Source organism: Carettochelys insculpta, chromosome 15 (genome assembly GCF_033958435.1).
Source record: "Carettochelys insculpta isolate YL-2023 chromosome 15, ASM3395843v1, whole genome shotgun sequence".
Taxonomy (NCBI): Eukaryota; Metazoa; Chordata; order Testudines; family Carettochelyidae; genus Carettochelys; species Carettochelys insculpta.
In genome coordinates, this window is record NC_134151.1 from 15,442,519 (window position 1) to 15,462,065 (window position 19,547).

The 19,547-nt window shown below is 54.0% G+C and overlaps 1 protein-coding gene across 14 annotated transcripts in view; it reads right to left on the reverse strand.

Annotated features, from left to right (window-relative positions):
• Window positions 1-2,790: 2,790 nt before the first annotated feature.
• Window positions 2,791-19,547, reverse strand: part of ARHGEF37 (Rho guanine nucleotide exchange factor 37) — a 76,705-nt gene continuing 59,948 nt past the window's right edge. For 13 of the 14 annotated variants that reach the window (XM_075009584.1, XM_075009583.1, XM_075009579.1 and 10 more), the window contains 6 exons: window positions 13,207-13,317; window positions 12,058-12,387; window positions 10,325-10,453; window positions 9,726-9,921; window positions 8,838-9,010; window positions 2,791-7,954 (listed from right to left, as the gene is read on the reverse strand). In XM_075009584.1, the coding sequence (XP_074865685.1) occupies window positions 7,721-7,954; window positions 8,838-9,010; window positions 9,726-9,921; window positions 10,325-10,453; window positions 12,058-12,387; window positions 13,207-13,317 (1,173 nt within the window). In that variant the 3' untranslated portion in view covers window positions 2,791-7,720. Of the gene's footprint in view, window positions 7,955-8,837; window positions 9,011-9,669; window positions 9,922-10,324; window positions 10,454-12,057; window positions 12,388-13,206; window positions 13,318-19,547 lie in introns of all 14 variants that reach the window. The other variant, XM_075009585.1, reaches the window with a different exon arrangement.

Genomic DNA, 19,547 nt, shown 5'->3' on the forward strand with positions numbered 1-19,547 from the left:
CACATGCAGCAGCAGCCCACTGGGCTGCCCCTGAGCTCTTACCGGCTACTCAAGAGGCTTGCAGGCAAGGCCAGCATGGACCTAGCCCTGCCACCGGGGCTGCCACTCCAGAGGCCACCCTGTGGCTGGCTAAGGTTTGTTGTGCGAAACCATATCATGTCATTGCCCCCTGGGGTTTGTTCCTGGTGTGCCCTCCTGCCAGTCAGCAGAGAGAGCTGCAGGCCTAAGTGCAGGCTCCCCTTCAAACCCGTCCTGGCATCACTGGGGCAGCCAAGGGGCTGGAAAACACACCCGCATGGCTGGTAACGTAGGTGTAGCCACAGGGTGTCTGTCAGCATTCAAGGCACGGCCACTCCCATACCAGCAGAAACACGCCCGTGTGCTGTGCTTACACTCAAGGGCTAGGCTGGCACAGGCGCTGTGATGCAGACAGTGCCTCAGGGGAACCTGTTAGCAGATCCATGCAGGGCCTCCTTGGAACCAGTGCGCACCCTGCTGAGCCACCGAGCTCTGCCGGCCACACCTCCAATCCCCTGGCTCCAGCATCTTTACTGTTGGTGCTGATTGGCCAACAGAGCAACCCGGGACTGAACAGGCCCTGGAGAGTGAGCTGCACCTCAGCCCTGGAGCAGTGACCTCTTGACACACTCATGGAGCCTGAGGGCAGGAATCTTGCCCTGCTGCAGTCCAAGCCGTACCCGGTCTTGGGATCGTGGAGGCCATCAAGCTCTAGGGCAGCTGCCTGGAGCATATCGCATCCATCAGCCACGCCACTGAGCCAGCCAGAGATGATCCTTGGAGACGGGATAGACATGCCCTTTGCTGCAGAGGCACACGCTGTAGCAACCGATCGTCCATGCAGAGCCTGTGCCTCGGAGCTGCATGAGTACCCATCACGAGTCCACCCAGCCAGGCACACAGCTCCCCAGCCGCCCTTCCAGCCTGGACACAGTGGGAGGGGCTTACCTTACGCCACTCAAAACACACGGCTACCTGTCAGAAGCAGAACCACTTTATGATAAACCCTCTGACTGCGTCACGTGTGTATGCATCAGGAAGGGACGCGAATAACAAATTGACATGAGGGCCCCTTTGCAGCACCATCCTGGGCAGAGGTGTCTGGATATCACGTACTGTGGATAGGTCTGAGCTTTTGGTCTCACTTCAGTGGCACTTACCTAGCATGCCCCTGGACTGAACGGGATCTTGGGCACCTCTGTGTTAGCCAGCAGGCAGCAGGCCTCCCTTCCTGGCACTGTCTCACAGGTGCCCACTGTACTGCTCTCCCCAGGGGCCATGGCGGCAGCTGGCGGGAGCAGGGATGTCACCCACTCTGTGCCCTACAGCCAGCCTCTCAAAGAACCCAGCAACTGGGGACAAGCACGTAAGGTGCACAGCCACAGCCGGTGTACATTGGCTGCCCACGCTGCACAAAACGCAGGCTTGCACTCCAGGTCTGCTTGGTGCAGCCTCGCCCAGAGAAGAGCGCTGCCTTCCTCTCCCTTGTGTAGGGACCTAGCGCAGCACCTTGGCGGGTGGCAACAGGAAAGAAGCTTGCGTGAGCGGCGCGTTTTACTTGCTTTGCCAGGGCTTGAGCTGACGGCCTCGGCCTATTTTCATGCACAACAGGACGAAAGCCAAGGCTTTCAGCATTTATAATATATAACCTGAGATCGAATTTTTCCAGCCCAGCATTTTTTAATAGAAACGGCGTGTTCTGAGTGCCTGGAGCCTCACTCTAGTAGCGCTCCTCAGGCCCTCTCCTCCTCCCACAGGGCTGGTTCATCTCGCTGTCCTGTTCAGCATTGCTTCCCAACGCCAGGCCCATCCTGCTGTGAGGAGCAGCATGCTGGGGACCAAGAGGGGTGGAGGCAGGAGGCTGCTGAGGGAGGAGTATCAGAGCCAAGCTTAGAACTCAGTAGGGACTGGTTGCCAGGCCTGTGCTCTGGCCACATCTTGGCTCCTGTCCCTCAGCAGCACTCTCTGGTGGCCACTGCTCCCCACAATCCCCATCTCTCTCTTCCATGACCATTTCTCTGGGCTGGAAGTGTTGCTGCTCCAGGTGGTTGTGTTGTTTCCTAATAGCCCTTCCTGTCCAGAGGCGAAGAACGGGGATGTCTTCTCTTGGAGACTCGAGGTTCCATTGCTTGCACCCTCGGGACCGCCATGCTTCCAGTTGTGGATGCTCTGCTGCCTCTTGCCTTTGCAGCCAGTCAGCACCGCTGCTTGGTTAGCTGGAGCAGGCCAAGTGACGCAAAGCACCCCCAAGTTCCCAGCATGCCCTGCCAGCTGCTGCCACTGAAGGGGATGAGCCACACTGAGGATGGAAATAGTTCCAGCTCCTGTTTATAAGGAGACACAAAGCTCCACTTAGCAGCTGCCTCAGGGGTAGGGCCCGGCAGCTCTTTAAGGGAGCCCTGGAGCTCTGCACGGCTGCTTGGCCCGAGGAGTGAAGACCTGGAGCCTGTGCTCAGCAGCACAGGCAGGGAGGCTGCATGTAACCACCCTCAGTGGAATCTGGCTGGGGCTCACCCAGCGATTCTTACAGCAATGACGGAAAGGACCCCAGTTCTGGTCTAAGACTGGGCCCGAGTGCCCTTGGGTGGGTCAGAGCCTCAGCTTCCCAAGGCAAGAAAAAGCGGCACCCTGCAGCGAGGGCACCACAGTGGAGTCCTGCCTGAGAAGTGTCTCCCACCCAAGCCCCAGCCCGACCTGCCTCTGCTTAGCACAGGGGTGGGGAGTGGAGCGCCAAGCCTGGCAGGCAGCGGGACATGACACGGCAGAGCCACCACTGCAAACCGGTGTCGGTCCGCACTGCCTGCCCAAGCTCTCTAAGGCAGAGCGCTGGAAGCCAGCAGCCGGACGACACAGCTGGGCCACCTAGTGGCTAAGGTTTGGACAGGCAGTGGGAGCCAGGGAGCCCTGGAAACTCTTTGTAACACAGCGCAGTCAAGCAGCACTTTAAAGACGAGCAAAACAGTTTATTAGGTGAGCTTTCGTGGGACAGACCCACTTCTTCAGACTAAAGAATTCATGTCACCAGCCACAGCCAGAAGGAAACAGCCTCACAGCCCTTTCGAACCATGGCCTGAGCCGTGGTGGCCCGGCCTGCCTCCAACACACCAGCCTTTGTGCTGATAACGGATGGCCAGGCTGAAAGAAATCCCTCTGCACCCCTCTGGCTCGTGAGCCCCAGGCAGCTGAGTCCACTTGTGTCGTCTGTGCCATGCTAGCTGTGCCACATGCTTGCTCTGCCCGCTGCTGAGTCCAAAGTCTGAGGGTGCCCCTCCAGCCCTATAACTATCACTTAGCAGCTCTGGAGTGTTTTCCCCCCTGTACCATAGAATGGAGCGCTGTGTAGTTTATCCCCATGTGTAAAGCATGTTTGTTGTGTGTGTAGCTTTGTCTGTCCAAAACACATCAGACCATTACTCAACGTTAAATATTAGCCGCAGCCAGTGCTAGCTCTCCAGCTGCACATCACAAAGGAGAGCGTTTTACAGGTGAGGAAACTCAGGCAGCCAGAAGGGAAGGTCCCCCAGCAGGCAAGGGGCACCCGCAGGGACAGAACCCAGCTCTCCTGAGTCCCCCAGTGCTCTGTGCACTAGGCCACACTGCTAATCTGAACGACACCAGCTGCTGCCATGACTTTTTATTGAAAGTGAACATAGTGCGAGTCTAGGGGTTGGGCTTTGAGCTGGGGACACACCATGGACAGCTCCAGGGCAGCAGCTGGCCAGACCCCCCAGCATGGTCCCCAGCTCTAGGCAAGAGGGTAGCTGAGTCTCCAGGGCTCATGTAGTCCTTGGCGTCTCGACCGAGATAGCTGATCAGGACACAAGGGGGAGCCGGTTGTGATGATGTTTTCAGGGTGTAGACAAGTGTTTGCTGGTCCTGCTCTCAAGCCAAGAGGCCACCAAACCGCTGTCCAGTCGGCCTGGAGCTCTTCGTTTGCTTGGGTGAGCAGCACTGGGTCCGACCTAGAGAAGGGCTGAGTCCTTTCTCCCTGCTCTGAGGAGCACTCTTCTCAACCTGCAGCCACTGTTCCCTCTAACCTTCTCCATCCACATGCACAATAATACCTCTGGGCCCTGAGGCACATGCCAAAGTGCACCGCCCGTAAAACAAAAACCTACCTGTGGGTGCTCAGCTAGTCAGCTGAGTGGCACTGGGACCTCTCCGGAGCCGCCGCCCAGTGCCTAGCTCACAGGGAACGCTGCCCACAAGCCCTCCTGGCTTCTAGCACAGCACAGAATCATAGCACTGCCAGGGACCCCAAGAGGCTTCCTAGCCCCCGTTCGCTGCACCCACAGCAGGACTAGACCAGTGTATGCTGCAGATCAGTGTGAATTTAAGGGCAACCCAGGATCTCCCTGCCCCTTCCCTGAGACCCCATCCCCTTCCCAGAGCCTCCCAACTCCATCCGCCCGCCCTCACTTGCTGTCTCCCACCCTTCCCCCCCTTGCACCTGAATGGCAGCAGGAGGGTGGGGAGCAGGAGGAGAAGAGAGCTGCTGGCTCTGGGTGGGAGTTTGGGTGCAGGGGGTGCTCCAGGCTGGGCAGATGCTTGGGGTATAGGAGAGGGGGAGGGCTGTGTGCTCTGGGAGGGAGTTTGGGTGCTGGCCTAGGGCTGGCACAGGTGGTAGAGGTTCAGCCTGCAGCCACATGCTACAGGGGCCCACATGGTGCTTCAGGCACCCTCTATCCTTCCATCCATCCTCCCCCCCTACACACACACACACTACACTGAACCTCGGGGAGCGCCAGGGGCTGCCGCTTTCCCAGGCTCCAGGGCATCACCAGCGGCTGCCACTTTCATGGGCTCTGGGGAATCACCAGTGGCTGCTGCTTTCCCAGGCTCTGGGGGATCGCTGGCAGCTGATGCCTCCTTCCTGGCTCCCCTGGGCTTGGATGAGCTGCCTTTCTCCCTGTATACCCCTGTCCTGTATTTGGGACAGGGAGATATGGTGGCCCTAGGCCAGGCAGCCAGGAACAGCCTCCCTGAGGGTCCCAATTGACTGGTAGTGGCACCAGGACCTACCAGTGGATCGCAGCAAGTGGGTTGGTGACCGTTGATCTCTAGAGCATGCCTGACAGCTTTTGTCAAACCCGTTCTTAAAAATCTCCAGTGCTGGAGATGCCACACCCTCCCTAGGCAATTTATTCCAGTGCTCATCTGCCCCGACAGTTAAGAATCTTCTTCCTAATGTCCAACCTAAACCTTCCTTGATGCAATTTAAGCCCATTGCTCCTTGTCTGATCCTCAGAGGTTAAGAAGAACTATTTTTCTCCCTCTTCCTTGTAACCTTTTATGTACTTGAAGCTGTTATGTCCCTTCTCTTCTCCAGCTTAAAAACAAATCAAAAGTTTGGTTTTTTTTTTCAATCTACCCTCTTAGCTCATTTTTGTTCCTCTTCACTGCACTTGCTTCAATTTGTCCACATCCTTCCTGAAATGTGGCACCCACTGCTGGAGCCAACACTCCAGGGCTACATCTACACGTGCACGCTACATCGAAATAGCTTATTTCAATGTAGCGACATCGAAATAGTCTATTTCGATGAATAACGTCTACACGTCCTCCAGGGCTGGCAACGTCAACGTTCAACTTCAACGTTGGGCAGCACCACATCAAAATAGGTGCTGCGAGGGAACGTCTACACGCCAAAGTAGCACACATCGAAATAAGGGTGCCAGGCACAGCTGCAGACAGGGTCACAGGGCGGACTCAACAACAAGCCGCTCCCTTAGAGGAGCCCCTCCCAGACACAGTTGCACTAAACAACACAAGATCCACAGAGCCGACAACTGGTTGCAGACCCTGTGCCTGCAGCATGGATCCCCAGCTGCCGCAGCAGCAGCCAGAAGCCCTGGCTAAGGGCTGCTGCACACGGTGACCATAGAGCCCCGCAGGGGTTGGAGAGAAAGCGTCTCTCAACCCCTCAGCTGATGGCCGCCATGGCGGACCCCGCTATTTCGATGTTGTGGGACGCGGATCGTCTACACGTGCCCTACTTCGACGTTCAACTTCGAAGTAGGGCGCTATTCCCATCCCCTCATGGGATTAGCGACTTCAACATCTCGCCGCCTAACGTCGATTTCAACATTGAAATAGCGCCCAACACATGTAGCCGTGACGGGTGCTATTTTGAAGTTGGCACCGCTACTTCGAAGTAGCATGCATGTGTAGACGCGGCTCAGGGGTGGCTTAGCCAGTGCAAAGTAGAGCCAAAGAATGAGTTCTTAGACCCTGCTTACAAGACTTCTGCTAATACATCCCAGGGTGATGTTTGCCTTTTTTCCCAATGTTACACTCTTGATTCATACTGAGAATCAAGGCCCCCTTCTGCAGTACCCATTGCTACACAGTCATTTCCCATTTTGAGTAGGTTCGACTGATCGTACCTTCCTGAGTGGAGCACTTTGCCTTGGTCCTTGTTAAATTTCATCCTCTTTACCACAGACCATTTCTCCAGTTTGTCCAGATCATTCTGAATTATGACCCTACCCTCCACAGCAGTTGCAGCCCACCTGGCTTGGTATCATCCATCCACTTTATGCACGTACTGCCAATGCTGCTATGGCACAGAGTCAGACCGAGAGCTGATCACCTGGACCCACACCTGATACCCTCTTCTAGCACTACTGTGAACTACTGGTAACTACTCCCTGGGAGTGATTACCCAGCCAGTTATGCAACAACCTTAAGGTAGCTCTCCAGCTAGGCTGCATGTCCCTAGTTTGTTGATGAGGTCACACAAGACGGTAAGAAAAACCTCACTAAAGTCCAGGTACAGGAGACCCTCGCCATCCACAGTTTTACGTCTTTGTGAGTTCAGTCCTGGCCCCAAGGTCTGCCCTTCCTGCCACTACCCCATCCTCTCCTGCTTCACCATACCTCATTCCCCAAGGGACTCAGCCAGGGGGCTTACCAAGACGTGTTTGCTCTGGGGCGGCAACAGCAGTCGGGTCCCCCGGTCTCACTGCAGCGGCAGGAGCTATGGGGACATGGAGCACTTGGCAGGCTCGCCCGCTCGGCTTCTCCCACCCATGTTCTTGGATTTTACCGTTTGAGGTGGTCTTGGAAACGTACTCACAGCGAATGGCCATGGTCTCCTGTATACCACATCTACCACTTCCCTCCACCCACAAGGCCTGTCGCTTGTCAGAGAGAACTGTTCCATTGGTGTCACGTGATTTGGTCTGGCCAAATCCCGGCTGTTACTTATCAGCTTCTAGGTGCTTGCAAATTGATTATTCACCTGTTTGTGTCGTTATCTTTCTGGGTATTGGCATTAAGCTGACCAGATTATGATTTTCTGGGTTATCCTTACATCTAGATTGGCACTGTAATTGTCCTTTTCCAGTCCTTTGGCATCTCTCCTGTCTTCCCTGACTTTTCAAAGATAACTGCTAATGGCTCTGATGGTACAGACAAACAAAACCACAACCCCACACCTTCATGCATAACACAAAAGTCTCTCTCTCTCTCTCTCTCTCTCTCTCACACACACACACACACCCCCACACACACACACACAAATTTCCCTGTGCAAAATTCTAGGTCAGTAGCTTTTGTTCTTTCTGGTCTCAGTCCAGTAGGGCCTCTTCATTTCCATGCCAGCGCATCCTCCAGCTTTGCTCATTGCATGCCAGACCTCTGTGGGGAGACAGGGTGGGTAGGGGAATGGACTGCTCATTCCTGAACATTGCTTCTGCCACTAGGTTTGCTGCATTGGTAGAGACCAAGCAGGCATGCTCCAATGCCCTGCCTCCTGGGTGGGAACCATCACGAGGTAGCTGGAGGGCACGTAGCCTCGTTGTCCATTTACTTCCACCAGGCTCCATTCCTTGCTTCCCTTCTTATCATGAGCTTCCAGCACTGTCACTGGCTGCCCTGCCTGCAGACTGACCTCATGGGGGCTCCTGGCGGTGAACGCATAACCTGCAACCACCTGGAAAAGGCAAGGCAATAGGTGGAGAAAACACTCATTGGAGAGGAGATCCAAAGGGGAGCAAGACATGGGGGCTCAAGTGGAGATGAATGAAAGAGTCCCACTCACGTAGGCCTTGTCAGTTCAGAGAGGTGCGTGCTGCACACCGGGGCGTGGGTGTGGATGCTCCGCGGTGTGGACTTTCAGGAGCTCAGGCTGCCTGATTGCTTCTGAATTCAAGGAGTTAGTTGCTCTTGTGCCCTGGGCCCCACTCTCTGAGTGATGAGACAGGTGCAGTTTCATGCTGCACCCAGGGTTTACAAAGGGACCGAGAAAGATATCGAACCAGAAAGGCATCTCTACTCATAAGTGCCCAGGGCTAATCACTCCTCATATTGCTGAGCATCTCCTGATCACTGCAGGAGTCAGGAAGGGCTTTGCCTCTGGCCCCAGCACTGTACCAGTCAGTTACACAGGGGAGGAGTCCCTTTCCTCTGGCACAGACAGAAGCCACACTAGACAAGCCATGGATCCAGTTTGCACTGCCCATTCCCAGCTCCCTGGAAGTAGCTACCTGCCTGGCCAGGTGTGTTGTGTGAATGTGTCTGTATGTGCACCCTCCAGTCCTCTGTAGTATGTGTGCAGGTATCGGGTGTGGCCAGGCAGCTGTAGGGGTGCAGTGACTGAACAAAGGCAGGTCCTGCAGCCAGTGTTCCCTCTATTTTATTCCATCCATGTGTGGAATAATGGTTGTTACGCACGCCAAGGCTTGTGCAGATGTGCACCACCATAGAAACACAGGCTGCTGGCTGTGGGTGCTCTGCTAACCAGCTGGCAACACCTGAGTTTCTCCTGGGTGGCCACAAAAGTGCTCAGCTTACACGAAATCCTGCTCTGCACTCACCTGGAAAGCCGGAGGGGTGATGAGGACCTGTGGACTGGGCCTTTCGGGTAAGGTGTAAGAATGCCGTCTCTTCTCCACCCCAGCATCTGGGGCCAGCATCTCCACCCTGGGCTTTTGACTTTGGACCATGTGATACGGTTGGAGTTTCCCAGCCAGGACGTAGCCTCGGTGACCTAAAGGACACACAGGTTTGCTCAGGCTGGCAGCAGTTCTCTGCCACCAGTGGCATGTTCTCTGGCAGATGGATTTGCGCACAGGAAAGGAGGAAGGGATGTGACTCTGGTGTGAGACTGCACAGCCCTGCCAGTGAACTTCTTTGCTATTCGGCCACATGGCCCCACCATGAAGAATTGCAAAGGGACCCTGAGATCTTGCTGAGGGCATTTATACCACAAATGCTCCCTAGGGAACGAGAGGGCAAACCCTGAGCGCTTGGGGCAATGGGCTTTGAGTGCAGACATATTAGAACTGGTCCATAATGGGGGTGGGTCTGGCAGAACCAGGGAACGGTCACATCCACCTCCTGTTTCACCCAAGCCCAGGAAGTTCGGGCTGGTTGAGATAAATGGTTCTGCTTCAGGCCAGTCTCCAAAAGACACTCGGAACTGAATTCACAACCTTCTGCTCTCTCAGTACGGCCAGCTCTGCCTCCTGAGTTCCACCAGCAAAGCTCTGAGGTCATCCTTGCACAAGTGGGCAGTCTCTCTCTCTCCCCTCGCACGCACATGCACACACACACAGTGAGCAGTCCCTGCTTCCCCAGAAATTCCCAGATGGATGCCTCCCCTGGGACGTTTCACCAACACACTTTCTCAGACCATAGTTCTCCCACCTGTTTTTCATGGCAGCATGAAAGACCCTTAAGGTGCCCGTAGTCCTTATGAGTACCTCCAGCATCCACCAGCCATCTGTTACTGTTCCCCTTGGTGTCCATGCCCTGCAGGAGTGCCACAGTCTGACCCCTCTGCAGGGTCAGGTCCAGATCTCTGCTGCCACTGATGTTGCTTGTCACCTGGTAGAGCTTGTCTGGGCCATGTTTGCTGACAAGTGACAGGACCCTGCGCTCCTCAGCAGGACTCAGCGGCTAATGGGGAGTAAGACACAGGGAGAACTGAGCCAGGAAATGTTTCCACAGGAGATCTTTCCACCCGAGCATGTTTTCTTTCTGAGTGATGGGGGTTATGGCGTGAGTGGCAGCAGAGGCAGGAGCTCCTGCAGTTGCAGAAATATCTGATCAGCTTTGGGGCAAGAAGCTGGGCCTCCACAGCTAAGCAGCCCCATGCTGTTGTCGTCTGGGGTGGAGGATTCCCTGTCCCATCACAGTTACCAGCAAACCATTGTCAAGGTGTCAAAGCTGGTATCACAGCTGCAGCAAAATCCTTTGCCCGGCAACTAGCTGTTCCCAACCTCCCTTACTTCCCAAGGAGGTGTTCTCCTACCCACAGAGAACGGACAGGAGGAGGTACCTGCCTCCTCCCCACTCCTACCTGTACCACAGGGCTTGGCATGACCTTCTCAAAGTGCTGGCAGAAGGAGTTCAGCTGAGCACCAGACTGGCTTAACGTGTCCTTCACCATCTTCCAGAAAGTAGGCAGGGGCATGTAGCTATGCGGCAGCTGTGGAGAGAGAGGCTGATGAGAGAGAGCCTTGAGAGGGGCTCTGCAGAGACACTGCCCTGGGCAGGCTGTAAGGAAGAGCAGGACGAGGAGACGAAAGGGAAGCAGAAACCAGAAAAGGTGTAGCACGTGTACAGAGAACCGAGCAATCCGTCCGGTCCCCCTCACCAGTAAAGATGCTCCCCTCTGAGTCTGAATCCCAGCCTCTCCCCATGTGTGCGATGGTCAGAGCTGTCCCATCCACAGGAGGAGGTCGGGTGGTCCACGGACGGGATGGGGGAGGATTACCTGGGGCAGCAGCGGAGAGTCACCTCATCACTGGTGTGAGCGGCAGCCAGTTCCTCCCCGCCACGGCCCCCCGGCCTGCTGAGCCCCACTTCTCTGAGCAGCGGGAAGTGGCCTCCACTCCCAGCCGCCCGCGGAGAAGCAGGGCTCCGGGGGCTGGGAGGGCACAGGGTGGCGGAGAGGAGCAGGCTGCCACTCGCACCGCACGGTGAGTGCAGAAGGGGCTGAGGGGAGGTGACCCTCTGCTGCCACCACCGCAGGCTGACCCAGGTAATCCCCAGGCCCCATTGCCTGAGGGAAGGAGGAAAAGGCCAGGGTGTGGGCAGAGCAGGGGAGGGGCAGGGCCTGTGGCACATGGGGGGGTTGCCTGGAGCCCCACAAGCAGGGCACGGGGGCGGGTTGCCTTGGCCTGCCCCTCAGCATGGCCCTGGCAGCGGTGAGCAACCTGTGTCCCACGGCCCCCTGGCTGACCCCTTTTCCCATCCACCTCGGGTGTACCAGGGCACCGGAACCCCACACTTACCCGCTGCTCCCCGGCCCTCCCAGCGCTCTCAGAGGGGCTGTGAGCCACCAGATCCGTGCTCTGTCCCTGCCCCCTCCCCCAGAGCCGGAACGACACACATCAGCTGCTGGCAGCTTCCCAGCGCTGGGGCGGGGAGGGGAGGCAGGAGCAAGTGAATGTGGGGCTCCAGCGCACAAGAGGCACGCGGGGGAGGGGAGGCGCACAGGGGAGCTGTGGGCGTGCAGGTGGCACCCCAGTGGGCCATGGGCTGCTGCGCCCCCCACCCCCGGAGGTGAAGAAGGGCCACTCGTGTGCCCCGCCCACCATTCCAGGTTGCCCATCCCTGCCGCAGGGCTCCAAGGAGATGAGGAAACTTCTGGCTTGAGCAGACTATCTCCACAGGGCAGGAGTCATCCTCTTGCTCTGCATTGGTACAGAGCCTAGCGCAGAAGGGCCAGGTCTAGAATTGGGACTCTTGGCATTACCACAATAGTAACCCTCAGCAAGCCATGCGGCACTCCCCAAGGCCGGGCGAGGCCTCCCTAGCACTCTCGCAGAGGCAACTCCAGCCCACCCACAGGTGGAGGGGGACAGACACCGGCACGTAAATATGCGGCCAGAGCGGGTAGCTTAGTGCAGCTGCTTCTGGAGAGCCAGGGTGGGAAGAAAGACCCTGCTAGCAAACGATAAAACTCTCCTGGTGCCACTCCCCACCTCACGCCTGCAGGGCTGGGTGGTGTGGGCTGTCTGCAGAGACCAAGAACAAGAGCCTCTAACTCACGGGCTACCTCAGGATACACCCAGGGATCCCCTTTACCTGGGCCAGCTCAATCTCTGCCTCCTGGAGCACCAGCTTAGCCAAGTCCCTCTGAAGGGCCACAAACGAGCACAGTATCTGTCCCAGCCACTTCATGGCCACCTGGTTGAATGTGGGAAGCTCGGACAGCAGTAGGGTATTGATGGCGAAGTAGGTATTCACGATGGCCTCCTCGTCGTACGTCACATTGCCCGTCTCACTTTTCTTCTCCTCGATCTCTTCGTAGTCCAGCAGCTTGTCCAGGCGCTTCCTGATTAGCCGCTGGGGTCCCTTCAGAGTCTCTGACAAGCTGCAGAGTGGCTGGTAGACCAGCTGGCCCAGCCGCCTTACCTGTTGGAGGGAAACCAGAAGCACCCCTGTGAAATCCTGTTGTCCCCAGATCTGCCAGGCAAGCAGCACAGAGCCCCAGCCGGAAGCTCCGACATAGCATGGAGGATCTTTGCAATCCATGCTCTCCAGGCCTGTCACAGAGGGACATGTTGGTGCCCCAGTCTCCTGTGTGGCTGGTGGCCATGAGAAATGGGAATTCTCAAGCCAGCAGAGAGCAACTTCTACATGTAAGGGGAGCTTCCACTATGCTCACCAAGGAGACCATCTGCTACAGACCCCAGGCAGCTCCCTTTACGATCCCACTTGGCACCAGGTGCCACACATGGTTCGTATCTTCTCAGACGTCTTTGCACCCATAGGCAGAAGAAACAGGTGTCCTCTTGCGATTTATTAGGACACTAAGAGCCACCCACCCACTGCATTCTGAGCCAGGGAACCTGCAGCTGGGAGCAGAAAGGGGAAGACGCACCCAGAGCAGACTTCAGAGACCCTAGCAATACGCAGGCATCATGGGATGACACAGGCAGGGTGCGAGTGGGGTGGGGAAACATCTGTAAAGAGGTGCCCAAGTTCTGACTAGGGCGTTAGGGCCTCCCAGAGGTGGTGGGAGATCTGGAGCTGGAGCTGAAGCATGCGATGGACTTCCCTGTGGAACATGGTTCAGGAGGCACTCAAATGGCCTTTGTTATTGCCTCTCCCATAGGCTTCTCTTCCGATGCAGCCCTGCCCTCACTGCTAGCCGTAAGCTAACTAGAACAGCCCTGGGGTGGAGCACTGAAGGCTCCCTACCCACCCCGATGTAAGATCCTTGGCACTCACAAACTCTGGGAAGATGGTGCGATGGAGCGTTTCTGCCAGGCGGCGATAGTGCTGGGCAGCTCCCTCCTCCAGCTCCAACTCACGCTCATGTGGCTTGGAAAGGAGGAAAACCTGGAGAGGGTTAAAAAGGGGCTGAGAACACCAGAACTGCCCACACACGTTCAAACCCAGCAGATGCTGCGGGCTGTGCAGCCTTCTCTGGAAGCGGGTTCAGAATGTGACCTACCCTGTTCTGACAGTCATATGTAAACGCCAGACTTCCCACCCCTTCCACCCAAAATTCCCATCCTCTTTTCTTTGAGGGCAAAACCCGCAGCAGCTGTCCCCCATCCCACTGTGCCCAGCCAGTGCACTCAGGAGATGCATCTCGGCCTGGCATCTCCAAGTCACTCTAAAATACCAAAGCAGCCTTTGTAGATGAGAGCTCCAAGCAACTCTCTGGCAGCAAGGCAGTTTGGGTACGCAGTGCATAGGAGTGGCAGCCAGACTAGGAGAAGCCAGGTGCAAGAGCCGCTGTGCGCTATCAAGCAGATGCCTGCAGTCCAGAGATCACAAGACAACCTAACCTAGTCCTGGTCTGGGATCTGGTTGTCAGGTTTCCAGGGCTGCTGCACTCTTGATTCGGGCACTTTGGTACTCCCTGGCCTGCAGCGTCTGGAGCTCTGGCCACACGGCTACCAGGAACACTCATGCAACACAGAGGACTTAGCCAGCGCTTGCTGGGGAGGGCTTAGACTGGTGGGCTCATGCGAATGGAGGGGAACTGGTACACAACTGTCCCATACAGTGACAGCCTGAGCCTCTAGGGGCTTTAGGCTACGTCTACACGTGAAGCCAACATCGAAATAGCTTATTTCGATGTAGCAACATCGAAATAGGCTATTTCGATGAATAACTTCTACACGTCCTCCAGGGCTGGCAACGTCGATGTTCAACTTCGACGTTGCGTGGCACCACATCGAAATAGGCGCTGCGAGGGAACGTCTACACACCAAAGTAGCACACATTGAAATAAGGGTGCCAGGCACAGCTGCAGACAGAGTCACAGGGTGGACTCAACAGCAAGCCGCTCCCTTAAAGGGCCCCTCCCAGACACAGTTGCACTAAACAACACAAGATCCACAGAGCCGACAACTGGTTGCAGACCCTGTGCCTGCAGCATGGATCCCCAGCTGCCGCAGCAGCAGCCAGAAGCCCTGGGCTAAGGGCTGCTGCCCACGGTGACCATAGAGCCCCGCAGGGGCTGGAGAGAGAGCATCTCTCAACCCCCCAGCTGATGGCCGCCATGGAGGACCTGGCAATTTCGACGTTGCAGGACGCGGTTCGTCTACACGGTCCCTACTTCGACGTTGAACGTCGAAGTAGGGCGCTATTCCGATCCCCTCATGAGGTTAGCGACTTCGACGTCTCACCGCCTAACGTCGAAGTTAACTTCGAAATAGCGCCAGACGCGTGTAGCCGTGACGGGCGCTATTTCGAAGTTAGTGCCGCTACTTCAAAGTAGCGTGCACGTGTAGACACAGCTCTAGTTTGACATCTCCTCTCTGTCACAGGCAGCCGCCCTCCCAAAGCAGAGGACCACTGCTGCCCTTCAAAGGCACCATTCAGCCCTAAGCGGGGAACCCAACCCATAACACTCTGGTGTGGCCCAGCGAGGAGAGCAGCCCCAGCCCCAGCCACAAGGACCCCCGCCTGAGGGCAGCTGCTGAGCTAACTAGAGCTCTGGGCTCGCCACCTGGATGGGTCCCTTCCACTTCATAGACGTGCTCGCTAGGCCACAAAGTCTGTGAGCCATGTACCATTCCTAGCAGGGCTGCTGTGAAGTCCTGGCCAAGGGGGCTGCTGGGCTCAGACTGGGCTCCTCCTCTCCCCCACCCTCACCAGAGGAGGTTGGCAATAGGTGAAGTAGAAGTAGGCGGCACCCTGGGCTGCAGTGATCATGAGATGGTGGATTTCAGGAGCCTGCCAAAAGGAACAAAGATGAGCAGTAAAACATCCTGAGCTTCGGAAGAGCAGACTTTGACTCCCTCAGAGAGCTGATGGGCAGGATCCCCTGGGAAATTAATACGAAGGGGAAAGGAGTCCAGGAGAACTGGCAGTATTTTAAAGGAGCCTTCCTGAAGGCACAGCAACAAACTTCCCGATGCACAGTAAGAAAAGCAAATATAGTAGGCAACCAGCTTGGCTTACCAGGGAAATCCTTGGCGAGCTTAGACTCAAAAAGGACAGGTAAAAGAATTGGAAACGTGGAAGGACAACTAAGCAGGAGTATAAATATATTGTTCAAGAATGCAGAGGAGTCATCAGGAAGCCGAAAGCACAGCTGGAACTACAGCAAGCAAAGAATGTGAAGGGTACGAAGAAAGGTTTCTACGGGCCTGTTAACAACAAGAGGGTGATCAGGGAGGATGGGAGCCGTTACTGGATGAGGGAGACAAACTTGTGGCAGATGATGTGGGAAAAGCTGAAGTACTCAATGCTTTTTTTGCCTCTGTCTTCACGACAAGGTCAGCTCCCAGACCATCGCACCAGGCAGTTCACTATGGGAAGGAGGTGGGCAGCCCTTGGTGGGGAAAGAACAGGTTAAAGGCTACTGAGAAAAATTAGACATACACAAATCCATGGGTCCAGATTTATTGCATTCAAGGGTACTGAGAGAATTGGCAAATGTCATTGCAGAGCCTTTGGCCATTATCTCTGAAAACCCATGGAGCTCAGGAGAGGTCCCGGATGATTGGAAAAAGGCAAATATAGTGCCAGACTTTGAAAAAGGAAAGAGCTTTGCGACCGGGTGCTGGCAAACAGGGTGCGTGCTAACAGGAGGGAGTTTGGAGAGGCTCTCCTGGAGGAGGAGAAGGAAGGAGCAAACTAAAGCACCTTGGGGTAAGTGGCTGCTTATATTTGGAGGTTTTGGGCTTGTGTGTTTGTTTGGAGTTTGGAGTTTGTTTGTTTGGAGTGCTGAGCTGAGTGTGTGTTTGTTTGTTTGAAAGGCCGTGTGCTCAGGCAGGCAGGCAGGCAGGCAGCTGGAAGCTGATTAGGTTTGAATTGAAACACCGTGTGCTGATTGGCTGAGCTGTAGGCAGAGGGAGGAGCTATCAGGGAGGCCGAGCACTTAAACCCTGCTAGTAAGCGACCAGGGAGCTTTGCGACCGGGTGCTGGCAAACAGGGTGCGTGCTAACAGGAGGGAGTTTGGAGAGGGGAGTTGAGAGGGGGAGCTTGGAGGGAGCCAGTGACTTCTGTTGCCCTTAAACTAAATCCTTTATAACAACCTCTATCTGAAACATTTAATTAACCCTCATATATAACTAGAATAGGAAATGGAGGCAGAAGCCCAGCAGCAGAGTGGGGGCTATCCTGTTTATTGTGTCGAGTGCAGTATGTATGACTACCTACCCTGTGGGCGGGTGGCGTATGTGTGCGCTCGATGCAAGGAGCTCCTGGCCCTCAGAGACCGAGTGCGTGCTTTGGAGGCCAGGGTGGCTGAACTGGAGGAGCTAAGGAAGGCAGAGGTGTTTGTGGATGAGACTTTCCGGGACATAGTAGGGCTGTCCCACCTCCAATCTGACAGTCCTGAGGCTGTTACAGAGGATGAAAGGCTCAGGGAAGGAGAGCAGTCAAGGGGAGCAGAGGGAAACCATCCCGTAGTTGGGACCCTCCTTCCAGAGGGTGATGTTGTATCCTCTCGTGCCGAGGATACTTCTCCGGGGGAGGGAGCGCCAGCTGTTAGGAAGAAGCAGGTTTTAGTAGTGGGGGATTCGATCATTAGAAATATAGATAGTTGGGTTTGTGATGACCGGGAGAACCGTATGGTGACTTGCCTGCCTGGTGCGAAGGTTGCGGATCTCTCGAGGCATCTAGACAGACTTATGGGCAGTGCTGGGGAGGAGCCGGTCGTCGTGGTACATGTTGGTACCAATGACATAGGGAAGGGTAGAAGAGATGTTCTGGAGGCCAAATTTAGGTTACTAGGAAAGAGACTGAAATCCAGAACATCTTTGGTGGCATTCTCCGAAATGCTTCCAGTTCCACGCGCAGGGCCAGATAGACAGGCAGAACTTCAGAGTCTCAATGCGTGGATGAGACGATGGTGTAGGGAAGAGGGGTTTAGATTTATTAGGAACTGGGGACACTTTTGGGGTAGGGGGAGCCTATACAGGAAGGATGGGCTCCACCTAAATCAAGGTGGATCCAGACTGCTGGCATTAAACATTAAAAAGGACATAGAGCAGTTTTTAAACTAAGAGGTGGGGGAAAGCCGATTGGTGCGGGGGAGCACCTGGATCGGACGGAGACTTCTCTTACACGAGGCTCCATAGACAGGGATTCCCTAGAAGTTAGTCAGATAGGGAACGTGGGAAATAATATATGGGCAAGATCAGATGTGAAACAATCGTGCATAAAAAAATCCAACGCGTCTGTGAAAGGCGGACATATAAATAGTGGTAGTTTTCTAACATGCTTTTACACTAATGCTAGGAGTCTGTCTAATAAGATGGGTGAACTGGAGTACCTCATATCAAAGGAGGAAGTTGACATAATAGGCATCTCAGAAACATGGTGGAATGAGGACAATCAGTGGGACACTATCATACCGGGATATAAATTATATCGGAAAGACAGAACAGGTCGTGCGGGTGGCGGAGTGGTACTATATGTGAAGGATAATATAGAATCAAATGAAGTAAAAATCCTAAAGGAATCAAAATGTTCCATAGAATCATTATGGATAACAATTCATTCCTCTAATATGAATATGGCATTAGGAATATATTACCGACCACCTAACCAGGACAGTGATAGTGATGCTGAAATGATGAGGGAGATTAAAGAGGCTATCAAAATAAAAAACACAGTAATAATAGGAGATTTCAATTATCCCCATATTGATTGGGTGCATGTCACCTCAGGACGGGATTCAGAGATTAAATTTCTTGATGCCTTAAATGACTGCTTCTTGGAGCAGCTAGTACAGGAACCCACAAGGGGAGAGTCGATTCTCGATCTAGTCTTGACTGGAACGCAGGATCTGGTCCAAGAGGTAACTGTTACTGGACTGCTTGGAAATAGTGACCACAATATAATAACTTTTAATATTCCTGTGTTGGGAAGAACACCGCAGCGGTCAAACACTCTGGCATTTAATTTCAAAAAGGGGAATTACACTAAAATGAGGAAGCTAGTTAAACAGAATCTAAAAGGTAGAGTAATTAAACTAAAATCCCTGGAAGCTGCATGGAAACTGTTTAAAGACACCATACTAGAGGCCCAACTTAAATGTATACCCCAAATAAAAAAACACAGTAAGAGACCTAACAAAGAACCACCATGGCTAAACAGCCATGTTAAAAAGGCAGTGAGAGAGAAAAGGGCAGCTTTTAAAAAGTGGAAGTCAAATCCTAGTGAGGAAAATAGAAAGGAACATAAACACTCCCAAATTAACTGTCATAATGTAGTAAGAAAAGCCAAAAAAGAGTTTGAGGAACAGCTAGCCAAAAATTCAAAAAACAATAGTAAAATGTTTTTTAAATACATTAGAAGCAGGAAGCCTGCTAAAAAAGCAGTGGGGCCCTTGGATGATAAAGATATAAAAGGAGCGATCAAGGAAGACAGTGCCATTGCGGAGCGATTAAATGATTTCTTTGCTTCAGTCTTCACGGCTGAAGATGTTACAGAGGTTCCTAAATCTGAGCCAGCCTTTTTAGGCGACAAATCTGAGGAACTCACTCAGATTGAAGTGACATTAGAGGAGGTTTTGGAATTAATTGATAAGCTGAATAGTAACAAGTCTCCAGGACCAGATGGCATTCACCCAAGGGTTCTGAAAGAACTCAAATGTGAAATTGCGGAGTTATTAACAGTGGTTTGTAACCTATCCTTTAAATCCACTTTGGTACCAAATGACTGGAAGACGGCGAATATAACACCAATATTTAAAAAAGGCTCTAGAGGAGATCCTGGCAATTATAGGCCGATAAGTTTAACATCAGTACCAGGTAAATTAGTAGAAACACTAGTAAAGAGTAAAATTGCAAGGCACATAGAAGAGCACGAATTGTTGGGCAAAAGTCAGCATGGTTTCTGCAGAGGGAAGTCGTGTCTGTCTAATCTATTAGAATTCTTTGAAGGGGTTAATAAACATGTGGACAAAGGGCACCCAGTGGACATAATATACCTAGATTTCCAGAAAGCCTTTGACACGGTCCCACACCAAAGGCTTTTATGTAAATTAGGTGGTCATGGGATAGGAGGAAAGGTCCTTTCATGGATCGGGAATTGGTTAAAAGACAGAAAACAAAGGGTTGGAATAAATGGTAAATTTTCACAATGGAGGGGGGTAACT